At 40.1% G+C, this 20,714-nt stretch overlaps 1 protein-coding gene across 2 annotated transcripts in view; it reads right to left on the bottom strand.

Moving 5' to 3' along the window:
- Window positions 1-15,947: 15,947 nt before the first annotated feature.
- Window positions 15,948-20,714, bottom strand: part of KSR1 (kinase suppressor of ras 1) — a 213,717-nt gene continuing 208,950 nt past the window's right edge. For both annotated transcript variants that reach the window (XM_074263662.1, XM_074263663.1), the window contains one exon: window positions 15,948-20,186. In XM_074263662.1, the coding sequence (XP_074119763.1) occupies window positions 20,108-20,186 (79 nt within the window). In that variant the 3' untranslated portion in view covers window positions 15,948-20,107. The remainder of the gene's footprint in view (window positions 20,187-20,714) is intronic.

Below are 20,714 nucleotides of genomic sequence, written 5' to 3'. Positions count from 1 at the left end.
GCCTACATAAAAACAATTTGGCCATGAGGAAGTGAAGGTTTTGGAGAAACTGAAATTACCCAAGAGAGTTCATTAAGGGAGAGAGGAGCTGGAAAAAGCTCAAAAAATCACCCAGGCAATGAGTGGGAAGCAGGGTCCTCTGAGTAACTCCAGAACCAGCACTCTCCCCTGTGCCTGCAAGGAACTCCTAGAAAGCTTCATGGAAGAGATGGAACTTGATATATTAAAATGTCAGTTCCTCTGGGAAGTCATACAAGCATTCTGGAAAGCAGAAAACCCCACCTGGAATTGTTGAGGCTGGGAAGGGACCCCAAAAGGTTGGAGGTCATAGAGATGTTTCAAAAGAATTTGCAGGCTTGACCCCATATCCAAGACAAGGGGCAAAGTTTATTGTAATTGAAGCAGGCCTAAAGTCCAAAAAAAAGGAGATACCTTTATCCAGTTCTTCATGGCACTGATATGCTTGTTTTTATGGCCCAGAGGTAGAACTAAGGAGTGGTCTAAGGAATTTGGTTATCATTGACTATCCTAAAGCCAGAAGACTTAGAATCACTGACAGACAAGATTGTCAGAACAATAATTAGAGAGTCTCAGGATCACTAATATATCTTCTCTAAAGTTTAAGGGAAGAAATATTATATTTCTAGGCCAGAAGACTTAAAATCATTGACAGAACAATAGCATTCTTAGATTAGAGGGCCTCAGGATCACAGATTCCAAAGCCAGAAGATTTAGAATCACTGACAGATTGGGGCAGCTAGGTGGCACAGTGGATAGAGCACCAGCCCTGAATTCAGGAGGACCCGAGTTCAAATCTGGTCTCAGACACTTAACACTTCCTAGCTGTGTGACCCTGGGCAAGTCACTTAACCCCAGCCTCAGGGGAAAAAAAGAAAGAAAAAGAAAAAAAAAAAAAGAATCACTGACAGATTGTTAGAAAAGAAGCACCCTCAGGTCAGAGGATCTTAAAATTATTGCTGTTTCCCCTAGAAGCTATATTCCATCATAATGACTGAAAATGATATGACCAAACAACAACAAAAATGATTTTAAAAAGGAAAACATTAAGCAGCTGAGAAGCTGGAGAAGGTTTCAGGCAAAAGTGGGGATCCGAGATGTCCCTAAGGAAGTTGGGGAAACTAAGGAGCAGGATGGAGAGGAAGAACATTTCAGGCACAAAATTTGGATGTCGTCTGTGGGAAATAGGAAGGGGGAAGAGAGTCATAGGAAGGTTAAGATAATATTCTATCAATGATCAAACAAAGCCATCTCCTTGGTTGGCGGTCTGTAGAAAAGGGGAGAACTTGAAGGAAGTCTGTGAAACATCTTCTATGAGGAACTTCAACAAAATGAGAAATTTTAAAGATACTTCCTCCCATCTCTATGAGGAAACTCCCTCTACCAATGCCTTTTCTGCAATCTGTAATCTGAGAGATTCCTCTCTTGGAGAGATTGAGGATGTTGAAAGGTTAAATGACTTATCCAAAATCACAAAATGAGTTTATATGAGTTTGGAAGAGACCACCACCCAGGTAGAAAAATGGAGAGAGCTCTAGGTTAGGAATCAGGAAAATCATGGACAAATCATTTAACCCTATTTGCCTCAATTTCCTCATCTGTAAAATAAGCTGAAGAAGGAAATGGCTAAAAAAAAAAACACCCAATATTTTTGCCAAGAAACCCCCAAATGGGATCATGACACAATTGAAAATACCAAATAACAAATTATTCTTGAATCCAGATATTCTTGGTTATGAGGCCAGTATTCTTCCATTATATATCATCTACAGAGAAATAAATACTTTTATTTACTTGGGGACAGTGGGAAGGAAGTGATAACTTAGCTGTTTCCTCCTCTTTCTTTTTAAACACCATATGTGTGTTCTGCCAATAGTGTTATGCAATCTGGCTTCCAACAACCAATAGGGGAGAGAAACCCAGTCTCCTCCCCATTTCAGTACCCGGCTGGTTCATTGGGTCACTTTCCCAGTCCTCATCTACCTTTAGATGGCAGTGAGCCGGACTCTGTTTTCTAGGTCAAAATCCATGATAAGAAGCAAGGTTAAGAGCTTTCAATTCCTTGAGAGCTGCTAAGGTCTCACTTGTAGTCACTGCTTCATGGAGCTAAAAGTATCTGGGCCGAGAGATATCAAAAGGATTAGGTCAGAAGGTGAGGATTTCCTTTTCCTTTGGGAGGTACAAGGATAAACCTTTCTCTAAGTCTAGATCACTCCTAACTCCCGACTATTCTTATTTCAGATTTCTGCCCTTTATAACTAATAGTGAATCCTGCCAGAGAAATGGATGGGACTCTCCAGACAAAGGAAAGGCACTAAAATGCTGGTGACCATATATTGAGTTTTGCCTTTGTGACGCTGGTCCCTCCCTTGCTTATCTCCATCCCCCATCAATTAATTTCTTTTTCTCAGTAACCTCTGTGGGGGTGATTTGTGAAGATGATGGATTATAGTTTCTAGGGGAAAGAGCAGTAAGGAGGCTTCCTTTCCTACTGTCAATGATTCTAAAATCTTTTGGTTTTTGAGGTCCCCCCCACCTTAGCGTGCTCTTGTTCTAACAATCTGTCCATCAATGATTGTAAAAATCTTCTGGCCTGGGAATATAATATTATTTCTTCCCTTAGACTTTAGGGAAGATAGTTAGGGATCCCGAGGCCCTCTGACCTTAGCGTGCTCTTGTTCTAACAATCTGTCCAAAAATGATTGTAAAAATCTTCTGGCCTGGGAATACAATACTCCTTCATGCCTGGTAATGCACTCCCCCACCAGTCCTTCTGCTTTATATAGATTCTCTTCCTTCCTTTATTTAAAATGTGGCTCAATAGATACTATTAGTATAATATCAGAGAAACTGAGGGGAAACAGAGGTTGGTTTTTAATCTTTTAATGTGGAAAGTTTAGGCTAGCCAACCAAAATGGGACTTTTGTCCAAAGCATTTCAGCTCAGAGGAACTGAGGCAGGGAACTTATATAGGGTTTTAGCTAACTAGGGTTGGCAAGCAGGATACAGAAGCTGAGAATGCAATTAGTCTAACATTTTGCATCTGTTGTTATCTTTACTTCAGAGAGAGAGTAGGGAGAAGGGAGTTAACTTGGTATTTACAGCTTTGGGGATTGTGCTTCAGGCCCTGTCAGATTCTTGGACAGGGGGAGTATAGTGAGGACATAATTTAGGTTTTTAGGCAGGAGGTGAGATAACATAATTCTATTCCTAGGATAGTTTTGGACAAGAAAGGAGTTAGAGTACCTGATGGGCACTTGGATGTTGTTTTTCTTTTCTATCCTTCATTGTATCACAATGGCGTATAAAACTCAATAATGGCAAGGAAGGGGGGAGTGGCTATGACCCCTAACATATCCAGCACTCAACACAACAATCAAATAACCCTATGATCATAGACTAGTTCTTCAACCCCAGATCTTCTCTAGGATAAAGATTTTCTCAAACATTTTGCCAGTGGCACAGCCTTCAGACTTCTCACTTGGTCACCTGGTGTGCTATACCCCAATGTCATTTCTACTGTTTATCCAACTCAAAAAGTGCCTTTAATTTTATCCCATTCAACTTAATATACTCATAGTATATTTATAGAAAGAGCACAAAAAGACAGATTCAAATCTCATCTATGAGGATTCAGCAAGACACTTACGATGGGTTCCTCAGTTGCCTCCTCTGTAAAATGAGGTAGTTGGACTAAGTGGTTTCTGAAAGTCAGCTAGAGTCCTGAGACCTCTCATCCTCCCATAATGCTTTGAGGACAGTTGTTCATCTTTCATCCTGAAAGAGGACCAGTGACATTTATTTGGGGAATGTCTGAATCCACTCATGAATTGGATTTAAGTGAGACAGAGTTGCACAAATCGTCAGCCTCGCTGTTCCAATCATCAAAGTCCGTGGCAGGATAAAAGTTAGCATGACTAGCAATGGTTTGGGATTCAGGGGCTAATAAAACTCTAAGTGCTCCAGAGCACTGACTACTGATGTCCATGGTCATTGGAATAAACTGCCAATTCTACTAGGCAAAGTTTCTGGTAGACATACCGCTAACTTTCGGAGAGTTTGAGGCCTGTTCATTACCTTCCACCTGATTTGGCTTGTTGTCCAAACTGTTTTATGGGGATGTGGCCAGTGGGCATGCTCCAGTTTCTTGGAACTAAGTGAGAATTTGGTGAAGGTGAACCCCAAAGGTGGATGAGCAGTCCTGAAAAAAAGGGCTTGGTAGTCCTTCTCCTAATAACTGACCACATCAATAAGAAAAACAAAAATCATATGATTATGTAAATAGATGAAGAAAAAGATTTTGACAAAATATGACTCATAGTTATTCAAAAACACTAGGAAGCCCAGTAGTCCTTCTAAGAATGTTAAGTATTTATCTAAAATGATGATCTATGATGGGGATAAGCTAGAAGCCTTTCCAAAAAGAACCAGGGGTGAAACAGATTTCCATTATCACCCCTATTATTTAGTACTGTATTAGAAATGGTAGCTATGGATCCAAATAAAAGGAAATTGAAGGAATAAAAAGCAGTCAATGAAGAAATACAACTATCACTCTGTGATGGGATATTTAGAGAAACCTAGAAAATTGACTAAAAAACCTAATTGATAGAATGAGCAATGTAAATAGTTGTGGGATGTAAAATAAAAATAATCAGTATTTCTAGACATTGTAAACAAAACCTAGCACCAAATAGATCGAGAATTGAGTAAATGAATAAAAACAATAGGTAATAATGGTGTCATTATACAAAACCCACGGAGCATAACCAAGTCCCTCAGTTAGTCTCAACAAGCTTTCTGTTATATCACTCCAGTTCATACAATAACCTTCAAGGATTATTTAAACTGATGAAGGATTTTCTAAAGCCAGAAACTGAGTGATTCAAAAGAGAAACATATAAATAAACCTTATTCACTATTGTCTCCGACATTTGTACTAGTTAGCTGTAAACTGGGGGGGGGGGGGAGATTACAGCTCCCACTTGTAGGAAGGTGGGAAGACAGTAGAGACATCTTCAGGTATCATTGCCCAGAGAAACTTCTTTCAAAAGGCCTCCAGTCACTTTTGCTACTCCTAAAGTAAATGTGCAACATGGATGCCCAAGGTATCAAGAGTATTTGCACCCAATCTCCTGCCCTCCTTCCTCCTGAATCAAACATTGAATATGGGTCAAGATGCAAAAGTCCAATATCTCCTAGGGCCTCCTAAGGAGCTGCTTCAAGACAAATCACAAATAGCCAGTCCTAGCCAAATGCAAATTCTGCTCTTGCTGTAACTTGGGGTCTCACTTCCCCATTCAGGTCTGAGTTCCTTCACATTTAGAAAGTAAAATCCCATTGGCCTGGTGCCCAAGTGACCCATCTCAATGCTGAGGGGGAAAATCTTTGTCACCCAAAGCCAGACTCAGCAGTTTCCTCTTAATATGGAGCTTCATCTTTTTGGTTCTGATAAAGTCCTGAATGGAGGGTGTAGTTGGCTAAGAGAAACTGAAGAATTGATAAAAATTATTCTCTGGGTCAGGCAGAAGAGGGCTCTGATAATGGAGCTCTGTTTAGCTCTATGGTCCTACCTTCTGGAGGTAATCCAGTTAGAAATCCAAGTCATGTCAAGTCCCTCGGGCTAAATTTTCCCTATAAAACAATTTATGGCCTGTGGTTTCATTACTGGGTCAATCAGCCAAGGCATTCTGACGTGTATATGGCTTTCTTCTTAACCCTCCCCCATTCCATATCGTATCTCTCAGAACTCCACTATACTCCTGATCCCACTTCTCCTTCTTATAGCTAACTCTTTTAAGGTGCTAAGTCCCTTTCAAGATTTAGTTAGCCCTGCTAGCCCCAGCCTCATGGGGCACCCTTTCTACTGGGTAATTGTAAGTTCCACTGATGTTTCATATGTTCTCCCACTCTATTTCATATTTACCATTCCTGGTGTCTGTTGTATCACAGAATGATTTGCCATTTCTTTTTTCCAATTCATTTTACAGAAAAGAGAACTGTAAGTGTCTGAGGATGGATTTGCACTTAAGAAAATGAGTCTTCCTGATTCCAGGCTTGGTTCTCCAGCCAATGCACTGCCCAGTTGTCCTTCTGCTCAATCATCTGTACAATGTGAACAACAATACTACCCACCTTTTGTTTACTTGAGAGTTTTTGTGAGGATAAAATGAAGTAATATTTATGAATCTCTACACAAACCTTAAAAGACCTGAAAAATGTTCATTACTTCTAGTAGTACTAGTTACTAATGATTATTAATGACAATAATAATGATAATGAGTGTCTCCCCTATTTGAATATAAACTTTTGGAGTACATGGACTGTCTCACTTTTGTATTTCTGTCCCAGAACAGTGCCTAAAAGCATTTTGATTCATCTGTTTATTCACTAATTCACATATACCAACAATAGCAGCACTTTCAATAGTAGTAGCAAAGAATTACAATCAAAGTAGATGTCTATTGATTGGGGAATGATTAAACAATTTGTATGTGAATAAGACAGAATATGTGTTATGAGAAACAATAAAACAAAGAATTCAGAAATGCAAAGGAAAACTTACATAACCTGAAGCAAGGGTAACCAAGTGTAAGAGGAGTCTGATTCATATGGAAACTCCATCAGCTACTGTGGAGAACATCAGGAAGCTGTTTCCATTGATGATATATGAGGGAAGTACACATATGGATATCCTGTAACTGTTTCCATTTGCTCTATTGTGGCTGGGGGAGTTTTTTCTCATTGGCTGCATAGCCAGAACTTCAGACATCTTCCAAAGGACCTATCCAAGTCCAGCTCTGGCCATTTCTTTAATGCATTTTTGTCTTTAGGTCCAAAGTGATTCCTTTGATCCCAGTGATGACTGAGAGTGTGCTGAAAGTAGGAGGGACTTGGGGCTCCTTCCTTCTCACTCCCCACTCTCCCAATCATCTAGAGAATCATGGTTCCCCATTCCTTTGTGATCTCCATTTAGAGGAAAGACAATTGCTGGTCTGGTATATTGTGCTAGGAATTCCCTTCATGCATGAGCTGCGCTAGACCACCACTAAAGTTCCTTCTTCTGTGGGAAATGTTTTCATATCTCTTTAATCAATCTTTCTCTCAGGAGAATAGCTTGACCCCATCCCACACAAGCTATAAATATCTATTAGTAGCCAAGGGAGATTACATATCTGATGGGGGGGAGGAGTTATAAAGCAATATTAGTTTCACAGAAACCAATTTGCCTTGTCTCCTCACCAGTTACAAAGGACCTTAGAGACCAACTATGTATACACACAGTAAATAAACAGATAAGCAGCTCCAAGAGGGCCTGGCTATAAGAGTGATCGGTCTTGAAGGAAGTTAAGGATTCTAAGAAGCAGAGATGAAAAGAGCCACTGATTCCAATTCTGTGGCTTGTCTCACATCGTGGTATGTCTATTCAGATAGGTTCTAAGAGACTGATCACTTCCATGCACCTTGTAACCAAGGACAACAGAGGTGGCCATATTTCCAGTGGGATGCGGGTCATCCTGCTTGGCCCGTGTTTGCCTAGAGACAGCTAGGTGAGGCTGGATTCAAGAAGACTAGATTAAAATCCTGGCTCAGACACTTTCCTGATATGTGATCCTGAGAAAGTCACTTAACTTCTATCTGCCTCTATTTCCTCAATTATAAAATGAGGATAATAACAGCACCTACCATCCCATGGTTTTTGTGAGGATCAAAGGAGATAACCTTTGTAAAGGACTTAGTACAGACCTTGACACAAAATATGGACAGGATGAGTGCGTCTTCCGTTCCCTGCCAGATATATATGCTCATTCTACAGAAACAGTCCTGAAGTAATGTCTGCTGTAAAATTGTCATTTGTTTTCAATCACCTGTGCACTTCATCTTAGAAGGATGTCCCAGAGTCGAAGAGTATGGTCAGTCCTGTCCCAGGATTTTTTCTGGAACTTAGCTTGAATATAAGATTCTAGATTCAGAGCTAGAAGAGTCCTACAAGTCATTGTATAGATAAGGAAACTGAAGCCCAGAGAAATTAAGCGATGAAGAAATTAAAATGCACAGATAGACCCAAGTGACTTGCCAAAACCTATACTGCCATCAAGTATCTGAGGCAAGATTTGAACTCGGTACTTTATCCATAGCGCCATCTTGCTTTCATACTTTAAAAATATCTGTGATCTCATCCAAGTGGGTACTTCCTCTACTGGCCCATCCTTTCCTGAACAAAGGTATAAAAAAGTCTCAGGTGAGACTTCTCCTTTTAGTAGTTATATGATTATAAAATTTCCCAAGTTAAGGCCTTGGTATTCCCCTAAAAGAAGGCTTCAGTGTTATTCCTTTTTATTGTTTTTCTAAAGGTTTTTATTACATCAAGTTTCCATATGTTAATGTGCTAACCTGCTTTGTGAAAATGTCACCAAACCCTGAGGTTCTGTACTCCAGCCCCTGTCACCTCGCTGCCCCAGAAAGACCCTTAGAAGTAATCAAATTCAAGCCAAAAATCAATAAAAAGAAAACTCATACACATACATATATGTATATAATCATACATTTATACATGTTATATGTGCATATGTTCATGTTTGTAGGAATGAATATGTAGTACTTCCCCCTGGCTATTACACTTAATTTCCACTCACACTTCTGGTTCCAAGAGGGTAACTGCTCCTTTAGGTTCTAGGATCCCTATAAGACCACCCTTCTAAAACTATAGCTCATGAGCCCCCACGGATATGCTTCCACTAAAAGTCAGCCAGCAGACACCATTAGCTCTTAACGAAGGCATTTACTGAGATAACATGGCTACAAAACATTTCCTATATAAGCTTGAGCCATAACCTTCCACAAACACAGTATTAGCAATTTAGAGTTTAATTATGGTAAGACATAGAAAAAACACATGTAGCTGAGGCAACTCAGGAATCTGGTACTTCAGGCATTGAAGAATGCTTTTCCCTTTTCATGGGGTCCTCATAAAATTGCTCTTTGGGCAGATTACTCATCTGGGTGCTCCTTCTCTGTAGAGCAGTTTTTGGTTACCTGAATTATCTCTCTCAAGTCTATGATTAATTCTTTTTTCTGTTGCCAGAGGTCCCAGTCCTTAAAACAGCTTCCAGGGTTTGAATGACTGTCCGATTATATGTCCATCTGCAGAGTGAGAGTTCTTACTTTCTCAGTTTCACCTTAAATTCTCTCAAAAAGATCCTTGAATTGATTCTCCAGTTCCTAGATAGCGTATCCTCTACTGGATGAATTTCTATCTTCCCACACAATCTTAGCCACCGAAAATTTGTAAGGGTGTAGACAATTTCAGCCCAACATGGAATTACCCCTTCAAACTCATCACTGAGAGATTCATACTTTGTAATAAGAGTATTAACAACTTAGTCATGCTCAACACATGATTAAATGTTATTACATATAGTGATTATCAAATAAGCTAGGGTGTGGTGGAGAAGAGAATTAAACTCCATTGTTTGTGTATAAATCACTATCCCATTGTGGTGTGAGTATACACATACATATAAGTACATATACATGCATTTGCACATATATACATATATACACATGCATATATACATACATGTTTACATAGCTATAATATATATATTTATGTGACTTTGTGCAACTCTGTCTCATTTAAATCCAATTCATGTGTAAATTAAGACACTACCCATGATATCATTAGTTCTTTCGGAAAACAAAGGATGAATAACAACATATATTATTTATACAGCAGGAGTATTTGTATGAGTGTATGTGTGTTTGTTGGAGGACTAGCCAATAAGGGACCAGTTTTAGGGCTAGTATGTCTAGTATGCTTCCCTTGGAATCAATCCATGAGGAAACAGAGATTGGTTCTAGAAACGTGCTGATGGGCAATGGAGGGGCCCTTCTCCCTATTTGAAGAATATGTAGGTATTCTCTGTCGGTTTCCATTTTGGCTTAACCTATGGCCATTTAATTGGCTGCTGAGTTGGTACTGAATATGCAAACAAAAGGCAAAAATAGATGAAATCTCTCCCTTCTAAGTGAGTACAAACTACCATAAGTCTCTCAGTGGGTATAGACGAAGAAGCAATAGCTGCAAGTTCGTAGAAAAGTCTTCCTTTTCCCTTCTATTTGCACAGACCCAACAGAGAGATTCACCACTCAAGACTCTTGTTGCTGGTCCTCCGTCTGGTGGTGGCTATTCTGATTTTTTGAAGCTTGTAACATGGTCCATTCTGTTTTCAATATCCATTTACCTAAGAATTTATACAAGAAGGAAAGAAGAGACAGAAATGTGAGGGATATAAAGTCAGATGAAAAGCCAGATGAGGAGATAAGGCATCTTACCTTTCTCTTGTTGTCAATTGAGTCATTTAGTCATTTGACTCAACGTGATCCCACAGACCATATTGTCCATAGAATTTTCTTGGCAAAGATACTGGAGTGCTTTGTCATTTGCTTTTCCAATGGATTAAAACAGACATACATAAGTGCCTTGACCAGGATCATATAGCTAATAAGTATCTGAGGCTTGATTTGAACTTAGAGGCTTACAACAATTCTTTTTCCTCCTCTCTTGAAAGCTCCCAAGGAAGAATAGGAGAGATAGTGTGACTTTTGGATGAATACTCAGTTCTAGCTTAACAGCAAGTTAATTTTTTTTCACCAGTACATCAAGTAGAAACAATGAGAAAAAATCTACACAGGAAAAGATGTAATTTTTATTGCCATATTTGTCAATTTCAATGATTTTTTTTGCCTTCTGGCTTTAGTATATTTTCCTTGATGATCTCTTGAAGAATGTGTTCCAGGCTCTTTTTTTTTGTCCTGGCCTTCAAGTAGACCAATAATTTTTAAATTGTCCCTCCTTGATCTGTTTACCACATCAGCTATTTTTTTCAATGAAGCATTTTACATTTTCTTCCATTTTTTCATTCTTTTTAGTTTGTTTGACTGATTCTTGATGTCTCATAGTTGTTAATTTCCATTTTCTTGGTTCTAGTTTTTAATGTATAATTTTTTTCACTTAGCTTTTGTATCTCTTTTTACATTTGATTAATTCTACTTTTCAAAGTGTTTTCTTCAATTTTTTTTTTGTTTGTTTATTTAGGGGTTTTTGGCCATTATATCTTTTAAGGATTTTTTCTTCCAGTTAACCTTTGTCTTTCTTTTTCCAAACTGCTGACTCTCTCTTGCATACTTTCCCCCCCAATTTTTATTCTACCTCTCTTATATGACTTTTAAAGTCCTTTACAAGCACTTCCATAAAGGTTCTTTGGGCTTGAGACCAATTCACATCACCCTTTGAGATTTCACATATTTCACATACCTTGTCACCATGGTAACTTCCTATGGTGAAAGTTTTGTTTCTTGCTCATTTTCTTTTTCTTTTTCCCTCTTTTCCTCCCTTCCTTCCTCCCTCCCTCTCTCCCCTCCTCTCTCTCTTTCTCTGCTCCCAGAGTACAGGGAGCTCTGCCCTAAGCTTCTTGTGCAGCTTTGAACCTTGACTTTGAGCACAGGGTCCCTTGTGTTTGGTGTCTTGCTCACAGCAAGGAGTAGCCCCACCTAATGTTGTTTGTTGCTTGGTTTCCTGGACTAGTGATTTGTCTTCTGCACAGGGACTGGAGGCTACCCCACTGATCTGCTCTGCTACTGAGCCAGGATTGAGGATCTCAGTTGTTGATTTGCTGTTATTAAGATCCTCTCACTGCTTTTCTCCTACATCATCTGAGCTGGACTGAGCACCCCTTTCACCCTAGCTGAGACTGACCTTTCTTGAAGTCCTTCCAATCTATTTTGAGCTGGAGAAGATTTTGTTCCAGACTCTGTTCTGAGGCTTGGTTTCGTGTGGTTTTTGAGGGAAACTGAGAAAGCTCTAGCAGTTTCCTGGCTTCACTACCCTATTTTGGCTCTGCCCCCATCTTTGCCAATTTGATAAATAAAATGGGAACTTAGAGGTTTTTTTCCAAAACAGATCAGTTTTTATTTTATTCTAGAAGCAATAAGAAAGACACTCAAGCTTAATGAACAAAGTTTACTGAACATAGTCTGACATGTGCTTTAGAAATATTGGTTCATGAGTAGAACCAAGAGAATATTGTGCACAGCAACAAGATTATGTGATGCTCAACTTTGATAGACATAGCTCTTTTCAACAATGATTCAGGCCAGTTGCAATAGAGTTGTGATAGAGAGAGCCAGCTGCATACAGAAGGAGGATTACGGGAACTGAATGTGGATCACAACATAATATTTTCACTTTTATTGTTGTTTGCTTTTTTTCTCATTTTTTTTTCCTTTTTGATCTGATTTTTCTTGTGCAGCATGATTGTGTAAATATGTAGAGAAAATTGCATTGTTTAACATATATTACAACATTATTGCATATATTTTGAAAATGAAAAAAATTATTTAAAAATATCACTTTATTAGCTGTGGGAAGGGTAGGGATTAGAAAGAAGAGACATTTATGGTGGGCTCACCAATTAGGAGGGTCTGAACAAAGATAGTGATTATATATACAAGTGTAGAGAGAAGGAAAGACGAGAGATGCGGAGGTGGAAACCTCAGCTAATGGTAGTATTTCCATGAATGTCAAGTTTCTGTGGTGAAGTTGTTTAGAAAAAATTAAATTTGATATAGAAATATTGTAAAATGACCAAAAAGAGACTTCAAAATAAATTTTCACATCCCCTTCCCTAAACTCTTCCTCTCTGTGTGCTTTAGTTCCACACTCAGTTCCACAAATGTTGTTAAAACTGATTTGATTAGAGTGACTTGAAATCAAACATCTGCAGCACCAAAAAGAGTAACATCTGCAGTTCTTTAATGAATAACCCTAAGTAAATTCTACTAGAGCTTGTAAAATCAAATACACATATAACAGTAGGATCCTCATTCCAAGGAAATCCAGCATATCAGACCAAGAACTTTTCATTAATTTAATTTAAAAGTATGTATGGATGTGTACATACATCAGAAGTGTTTCCGTTTTATTGAGTATTCAATTTGCCTTTGACCTTCTACTGACTCATAAGTGTCCCTTCTTTACTCTAGGAAGTAGTGTCAAGGGATTTAGAGTTCTCTTTTTTCATTTGCTCCAGCCTCCCAGACAGATAAAGTGTTTCTGGCAAAACATCTAAGTGTTAAATTTCTCTTTTTCTGAAAAATTGTTTCTTCAGTTGTCCCCCCAACTTTATTTCCAATAAGTAAACTACTTAGATGAATGTTATTGGTTTAAAATGTTTAAGTAAATATTTCAAAATAAAGGTGGGTAAAGAGATTGTCCTGTGCCCAGACGAAAAGGCAGAGAGAGAAAGTATATACAGGATTATTGTCTTAATATACAGCAAGAGGAGTTTCATCAATACAGCTTCAATCCTAATATACTTTGTCCCAGCCGGGCCAAGTACCCTCAAGCTGGTTGTCACTTATGTGTGTTTTTTACTGTCCTAACTTCATGTATACTCATCCTACCCCTTCAGAACCTAGGTTCCTCTTCAAAAGTCTGTTTTCTAGACTCAATGGACTGACTTTTAAATGTTACCTTGACTGGCCACATTGTTCAAAAGTCAAATGTACACTTGCCAAAGAGGCTATTTTATGGAGAACTCACAGAGGGCAAGTGCTAATGTGGTGGTCAGAAAAAGTGATACAAGGACACCCTTGAGGTCTCAAGAACTTTAGAACTGATTGTGTGACATGAGACACACTGGCACAGGATTGCCCAGCATGGTGTGCCTTATCAGAGAAGGTGTTATGTTCTGTGAGCAAAACAGAAATAAAGTAGTTCAAAAAAAACAGGAGATGCACAAAATTAGACAATCTAACCCAAATGTTCACAGGCCCTACCTGTGACAGAGCATTCTAAGCTCACGTTGGTCTGATCAGCCACAGTCAGACACACTGTAACTGGACTCTAACAGTGATGTTATTTCCTCTTTATGAAAGAAGGACACCGACCAACCAACCAGAGTTCTTCACCCTAGAGATCCTCTTCTTTTTTTTTTTTTCTCCTGATTCACTGAAGGGACTATTTCTCATTTCAAAGGAATCACCTATTGTGTCTGCTTCATTGATATTTAGTCTATCACTTCAGTGTTGATACTTTTTTTTCTAATATGTGAGTAGGTTCTAGATTCTTCCCTCCAGCAAAATATTTGCTGCCCCTAACAAATCAATCAGGATGTCTGAGCATATTTGTCTTTAGTCCTAAATTCTGGACTTTCCTCATAACTATGGGTCTAAAGACACACAATCTACAATAATGTAGAGTAAATATGCACAAAAAGGAATACAGTAATAATAATTAATCAACACTATAATATGTGTAAACAGTGACATTTGTGCAAAAAAGCAAATAGAAAATTATGCATAATAGATAAGTGTTTCTAAGGCTTACAAATACCCATGCATCAATGAACAGTGAACAAAAGGCACACTTTTCATAAGCAAATACTAATATTGTCTGACTGCATGTGTAAGCATAGAGTTAATTGAAACTTTTCTTATTATTAATAATTTGAAGCAATTTTAATATTTTGGTTGTTGATAACTTTTCTTTTTTGAGAACTTTCTGTTCATTTCATTTAACCATTAATCTATTGGGGAATGGTTCATGTTCTTATTCATTTGTATCAATTTATTATTTACCTATCTATCTATCTAATTATTTATAGATATAGATATATACATAAATATTACAGAGACAGAGAGAGAGAAAGAGAGAGAGAGAGAGAGAGAGAGAGAGAGAGAGAGAGAGAGAGAGAGAGAGAGAGAGAGAGAGAGAGAGAGGGAGAGAGAAGGGGGAAGAGGGAGGGAAAGAAGGAGGAGGGAAGAGGGAGAGAGAAGGGGAAGGAGGGAGGGGGAGAGGGAAAGAAAGGGGGAGAGAGGGAGAGGAAGGAAGGGAGGAAGGGGGTAAGGGAGGGAGGGAAGAAAGAAGAGAAGGAAGAAAGAAGGGAGGGAGGGAGGGAGGGGGAGGGAGACAGAGATAGAGAGGGAGGAAGAAAATTTTTTTTTTTTTCAGAGCAGCTACAGGGTACCATAATACATAGAGCTTCAAATTTGTAATAAGAAAGACTCATTTCCCCAAATTCAAATTTGGCCTCAGACACCTCTAGCTAATGACTCTAAGCAAGCCACTTAACCCTGTTTATCTTCATTTCCTCATCAGTAAAATGAGCTGGGAAGGAAATGGCAAACCACTTCAGTATCTTTGCCAAAAGAAAACCAAATGGGGTCACAAGAGTCAGACATAACTGAAATTTCTTTTTATCAGAGAAATTTCCCACAAAGATTTTCTTCCCACTCAACTGTTTTTCCTTCTTAGTCTCCCTGCATTGCTTTTTGTGCAAAAACTTTTAAATTTTATGGAAAACTTTCTATTTTATCTTCTTTGATCTTTATTGTTAAGTCCAGAACTCTTCTATGCAGTCATGAGAAGTATCTCCTTCCCCTCGTCTCTAACTTATTTATGACTTTTAAAAACTAGGTTATGAATTGATTTGGAGCTTTTTGTGATATATGGTGTGAGATGCTGTCCTATTAATTTCTGCCAGATTGTTTTCCAGTTTTTCCAGAAGTGTTTGTTGATTAGGGAATCTTAATCCCTATAGGTCAACATGCTCGGATTTATTGAGTATTTTCTTATAATGTTTGATTTCTTCCCCGGTTTGTGTATATTTAATCTGGTCCACTGATTAACTTTTCTATCTTTCAACCAGTACCCAACAGATTTGATGATTACCGTTTTGTAATATCGTTTTTCTCTGTGTTTCTCCACGGCCCCAAAGTGTTCGTGTTACTATTGACAGATAAGTTATTTGTATGCCTCCTTCCTCATTCTCTCTCGAGCCCGTAAGAACCACGGTCTAGGATACATAGTCGATATTCATCGGTCTTAGCTGCAATGAAGCAAAAACTGACACAGACTCTGGCAGGTCATGGTTTGATGGAGCACATCGATTTTATTCACTGAAGAGCTCTCCAAATAATCAGAATTCCATTGGCACTGAAGGTACTCCTGCCAGTAACATATGTCTAATACAACACACTTGTTAATAACACTAACAATTTTAATTAAATTAATAGCATCTGTGGAAGACAAACTCAGTTGATAGAAAATATAAAAATTTTTGCTGTACAAATTTTACATCACATTCAAAAAGAAAAAAAAAAAGTCCATTTTTTTAACCCTATGAGACTGTTTACACACACAGGTAAAATCTCAGAGGATATAGCAATATTATACCAGACTCCCTCTCTCCCACACGAGTTTCACATTTATGTGCCCCCCAAATTAGCAAGAACCCAAAATAAAAATACAGCTTGCAAGTGCTAAGCACATCTTTAAGTATCATCAGAAACATCATAAATGCCACAGAATGACTCCATCACCTCATGCATATTTAAGGAATGGCTATTGAGAAATCCAGTCTGTGATTGCCATCCTTGGAGGAAACTACAACCTACAAGAATTCAAAATACCACGTTGGACATCCAAATAGAGAACACCAGCCAGCATCAGGAGGGGTAGCAAGGGGTTGCCAGGAGAGAGAACTTCCTTGGAGCTGTAAGTCTTTGTTTAAAAATAGGAGTGACTTCTAAGGTCTAAAAGTTGGCTCCCCATCTCAAGCAGAATTTGGATTTGGGCCTTACTTTTAAAAAAATGGGTATGAACCAGTTCCCCAAAAGGGTTTTAATCAGAGGTCTTTGCAGCCTATAAAGGACTTGAGTTTTTTTTTTTCTTGGACAGTAGCTAATAATTCACAGTATTCATTATTTTTCCAATATATTTCATAGACAAAACTGGGGAAACAGGCACCTGCAATCAATTCAGCTACATTTCATTTCACAGTCACCTCAAAAGATGAACAAAAAAGCCAAATGTTTCAGGTACTGTTCTCACCCCGTCATAAGCTACCTTACCCCCCCAAAATCCCAAAACAACCCAGGCAAGGAAAGGAGAGAAGGGAAGCTTAGATGCTTGCTAGCTTCTTCCTTTAGTAAGTAAATGGGAAATGAATTAGAAAAGGGAGTTAGTCCTTCTCTGACAAAGGAACGGAGTCACTGGAGACCTAAGGGCTCCTTTTGATTGCTAAAGCAATACTGACTTTACATTCATGTTGGGAGATCCATTCCACCAAGCTGTGAGGGAATCCAGGGGATGTCTGTTCTATTCCCATGCCCTGATCTCGACTCAGATTCCTACCCACCACAATGCATTATTAAATGTGCATTTTCCCCCATTTTTTCGTTTAGATGAACTTAATTCACTGGTGAAGAAAATTCCAAGTGAGGAAATTCCTTCTGCCACATGGAATGATAAGAATTATTGTGGAGGGGGACAATGACTTGCTTGGAATCATATAGACGCTATGGCCTGCAATATTATTTTTGGTAAACATACATATTTGGTTCTTGTTATCCCCAGCACTCAGCACATGCCTGGCCCATAGGGTGTGTTAATAAATACTAATGGACTAGAATACCTTTAAAGAGGGACTTGAAATATGGGGCAAGTGATGCAAAGTGTTCAGAAGGAAACTTCTCTGCCAAGGCGAGAGGAATCAGCAGGGCCCAAGATTCCCCTGATCTTCCCTCAGGAGCAACTTCTGGGCTCTGTGACCTGCAGGGTATCCTTCCAAAGGAAAGGCTGGAAAAGGGTGATTTCTCATCTCCTCACCCATTTCCAGAGGAACGCTCTTGGAACCCCCACAGGTCCTGGAATAATGGGTGGATCCTCTCCTTAGAATGGCAATGGCGTTTGATGGCATGAGACTTACAAGAACATTTATGAAGAAGGGTCTCAAAGAGCTTGTACCTTCCCTAGAGTGGGGATAGGGGACGGGGGTCCTTTGGGTCTGACTGAGGAAACAGGCTAAAGACAGGGTGAGCACCGGTGAAGATGAATAAGGGAGGAGGGATGGGCTTGAATAATCCCCATTCTCTGGGGAAGACCCCAAATTTAATTGCCATGGGTCCCAGAATGAAGATGAGTTTGACCATGACTCTACAACACTTCAAGGCTCTTTCAGTAGCAATAAAGAAGGGCCCGAGTCCACCTAGTTCAAGAAGTGGGCCCTAGTCAACCTCTGGGCTGAGCTGAAGAGTTGGGCTTTTTTCCAGCCAGTCTCTTCTAGCCAAACCTTTCTTCTTTCTCCAGGCTTAATGATCCCTATCGGATTAGCCTTCACATTCCAAGTCCCATTTTTGGAGGCATGGAGGCAAATGGCGAATGTTGACTGTGTCTATATTACACATCCAATAACTTAGTCCAATGGAAGGCCTTGGAGGACCGGAACTCGAAGCCCACCTACTCATGTGCCCTCTCAGACTGCCTCCTCAGAAACATAGGGTGGGACTAGATCAGGGGTTCACGAATCCTTGAGGAGTTAATGGATAGATTTCAGAGTTCCCTCCCTCTCCCCTCTCCTGAGACACTCTCTAAGGTTGACACCACCCCCCCTTGGGGGCTGCTCACCTCATGGGAAAGGACTCTATCCTTCGCTATTCTTGGCCCATGACAATTATCAGCTTAGGACTGTGGGGTAGACAGTGTTCTTCTAAGATGGAACTTTCCCAAACATGACACAGCTGAAATCTCCCTCCTTGAGGGCAGGGATCTATAAATGTGCCAGAAATAAGTACTTATTGAATGAATAACAAAAGATCCTGCCAAGAGGAACTTGTCTCTACATCAAATTGCCAACTCCTCTGGAGGAGGGATTATTCATTCTTTGTACTGTACATGTGTCCCTCGTGTCTGGAACACAGCAGTGCTTAATAAATACTAATAACTGATTAAAGAGAAGCATCAGACAACCAGGGAAGGTTAAAAGTGGCTCTTGAGGCAGCATCAATGGGCTGTGCCGGGAATGGGGAGAAAGGACAAATGGCGTTCAATGCTCTTTGTACGTTTCTCTCTCCTTGGTTCCCAACTCAGCCAGTTACTTTGGTCTTCTCTTGGGCCAGGAATCAGGGGCTGGCTCTGGTTCTCCCCCATTAACAGAGACTAGCTCCATCTCACTCTACACCTTCCTGAAAGCTCCCATCCACTGTGGAGCAAAGCTCTGTATGCTCAGCTCTTCCAATCTAGGGTGGTCTGCCTGGAGGAACCAGCTTGATATTCTTAGCAAAATAAAGGATTATAGATTCAACCATACACCTAGAGCTGGAAGGAACTTTAGCCCGGCCCCCTCACATCACAAATAAGGAATCTGAGACGTAAAAAAACTACTTGTCCAAAGTCACCCGGTGGGAAACATCAGAGGTGGGATTTGAACGCAGGTTCTCTGGCATATTTTCCATTGTATTTTGCGGCCCACAGGTTTCAAGGATCTCCCTACTAAGGGCCATTTTTCACTGGCTAATTAAAGGCAGCAAGTGGTACGTTTGGAATAGGAGTCCCAGAATGAATTCACCAAACCAGAACAAAAAGAGCTCCCCTCTGTAACGTACCTGACGAGTGGCCACTCCGCAAGCTCTGCTTAATGACCTCCAGGGTAGGGAAGGGCAGGAGATAGTCCCTCCCCGTCCCCCCAAGAAATCCCACGCTGGCTTGCTATTTCTCCCAAACATGTGTCCCAGCTTGGGGAGTCAGACAGATTTCCAGGATGCCCTTTCCTAAGGGAAGGAGGCTTTCACCCCAACACCACCTTTCAGGCCAACCAAAAATCCATGCAGTAGACATGTGGGTCACTTTTATTATTACCTAGCAAAAAAACCCCAAGTTCATTCAACAAAAAAGTACATGTAAACTTATTGTCTGTCTGGATTTCATACACACACACACATATACACAGAGAACCACTATGTGTGCGTGTGTGTGTGCACATATACCTGTGTACGTGTGTCTATACACACACGCTCTACATTCAGGACACAAAGGTCTGTGTGCAAACAGGTCGTCACGCTGGCAGTCGGTGGCCTCCCGGCTGGCTGGGCTGGGGTGATTCTAAGAAGGTGGCTGATGTTTTGCAGAGTTGAGTTCTTTTTTGGGGGGAGGAGGAGGAGAAGAGACAGAGAATAAGGGAGAATAACAAACCCACAAGACAAAAGTAAAATAAAAATCCGACAGCCGTGAGAAACATTGCACATCAGGCTAAATCTTTGGATTACTGGATTCCGGGATGCCCATGCCAAACCTTTCAAACCGGGACACAACTTTGCTACTGTTAATGCTGAAAAAAGGAAGAGAAACACATGTTTTAGCCCCTGGTGGTTTGCCACGGGAGTCTCTAAACTTTTCAGACAGGTGGGGAGAGGGGGTGAATCTACAACCCAACACTGAGCCCAGACATCTGACAAAAGGGTCACAGGGATTCCACCATTGACCAGGCCGGGGGACCCTTCCACCACTTCCCTTAGGAAGAGAAGGAAGACGAGCTCCCGTTTTGTTTTTGTGGCTGTTGGTCCTGATGCACCAGAAAACACCTCTCAGGTTTGGGGGAAGATGAGGAGCAAAGGGCCAAGCCTTGTGACAAAAAGAATTTTAACAGGGGGCCCCAGATGTGGGGATCCCATCTGATAAGCTGAGGAAGCCCAGAAGTCAGAGAAATAGAGGTTCAAGTTCCAACTGTGCCCAGCCCTGGCTAATTCAGCTTTCCTTAGCCATAAAAGGAAGCTAATAATAGCCATAGGATCACATGAGATGATGTCTGCAAAGTGCTTCAGAAGTCTTAAAGCACCAGAGAGCCCCAGCTGTTTGA

Source organism: Sminthopsis crassicaudata, chromosome 4 (assembly GCF_048593235.1).
Source record: "Sminthopsis crassicaudata isolate SCR6 chromosome 4, ASM4859323v1, whole genome shotgun sequence".
In the NCBI taxonomy this organism is placed as follows: domain Eukaryota; kingdom Metazoa; phylum Chordata; class Mammalia; order Dasyuromorphia; family Dasyuridae; genus Sminthopsis; species Sminthopsis crassicaudata.
Note: the sequence above shows the minus strand (reverse complement) of the source record. Positions and strands in the feature narration are given on the sequence as shown.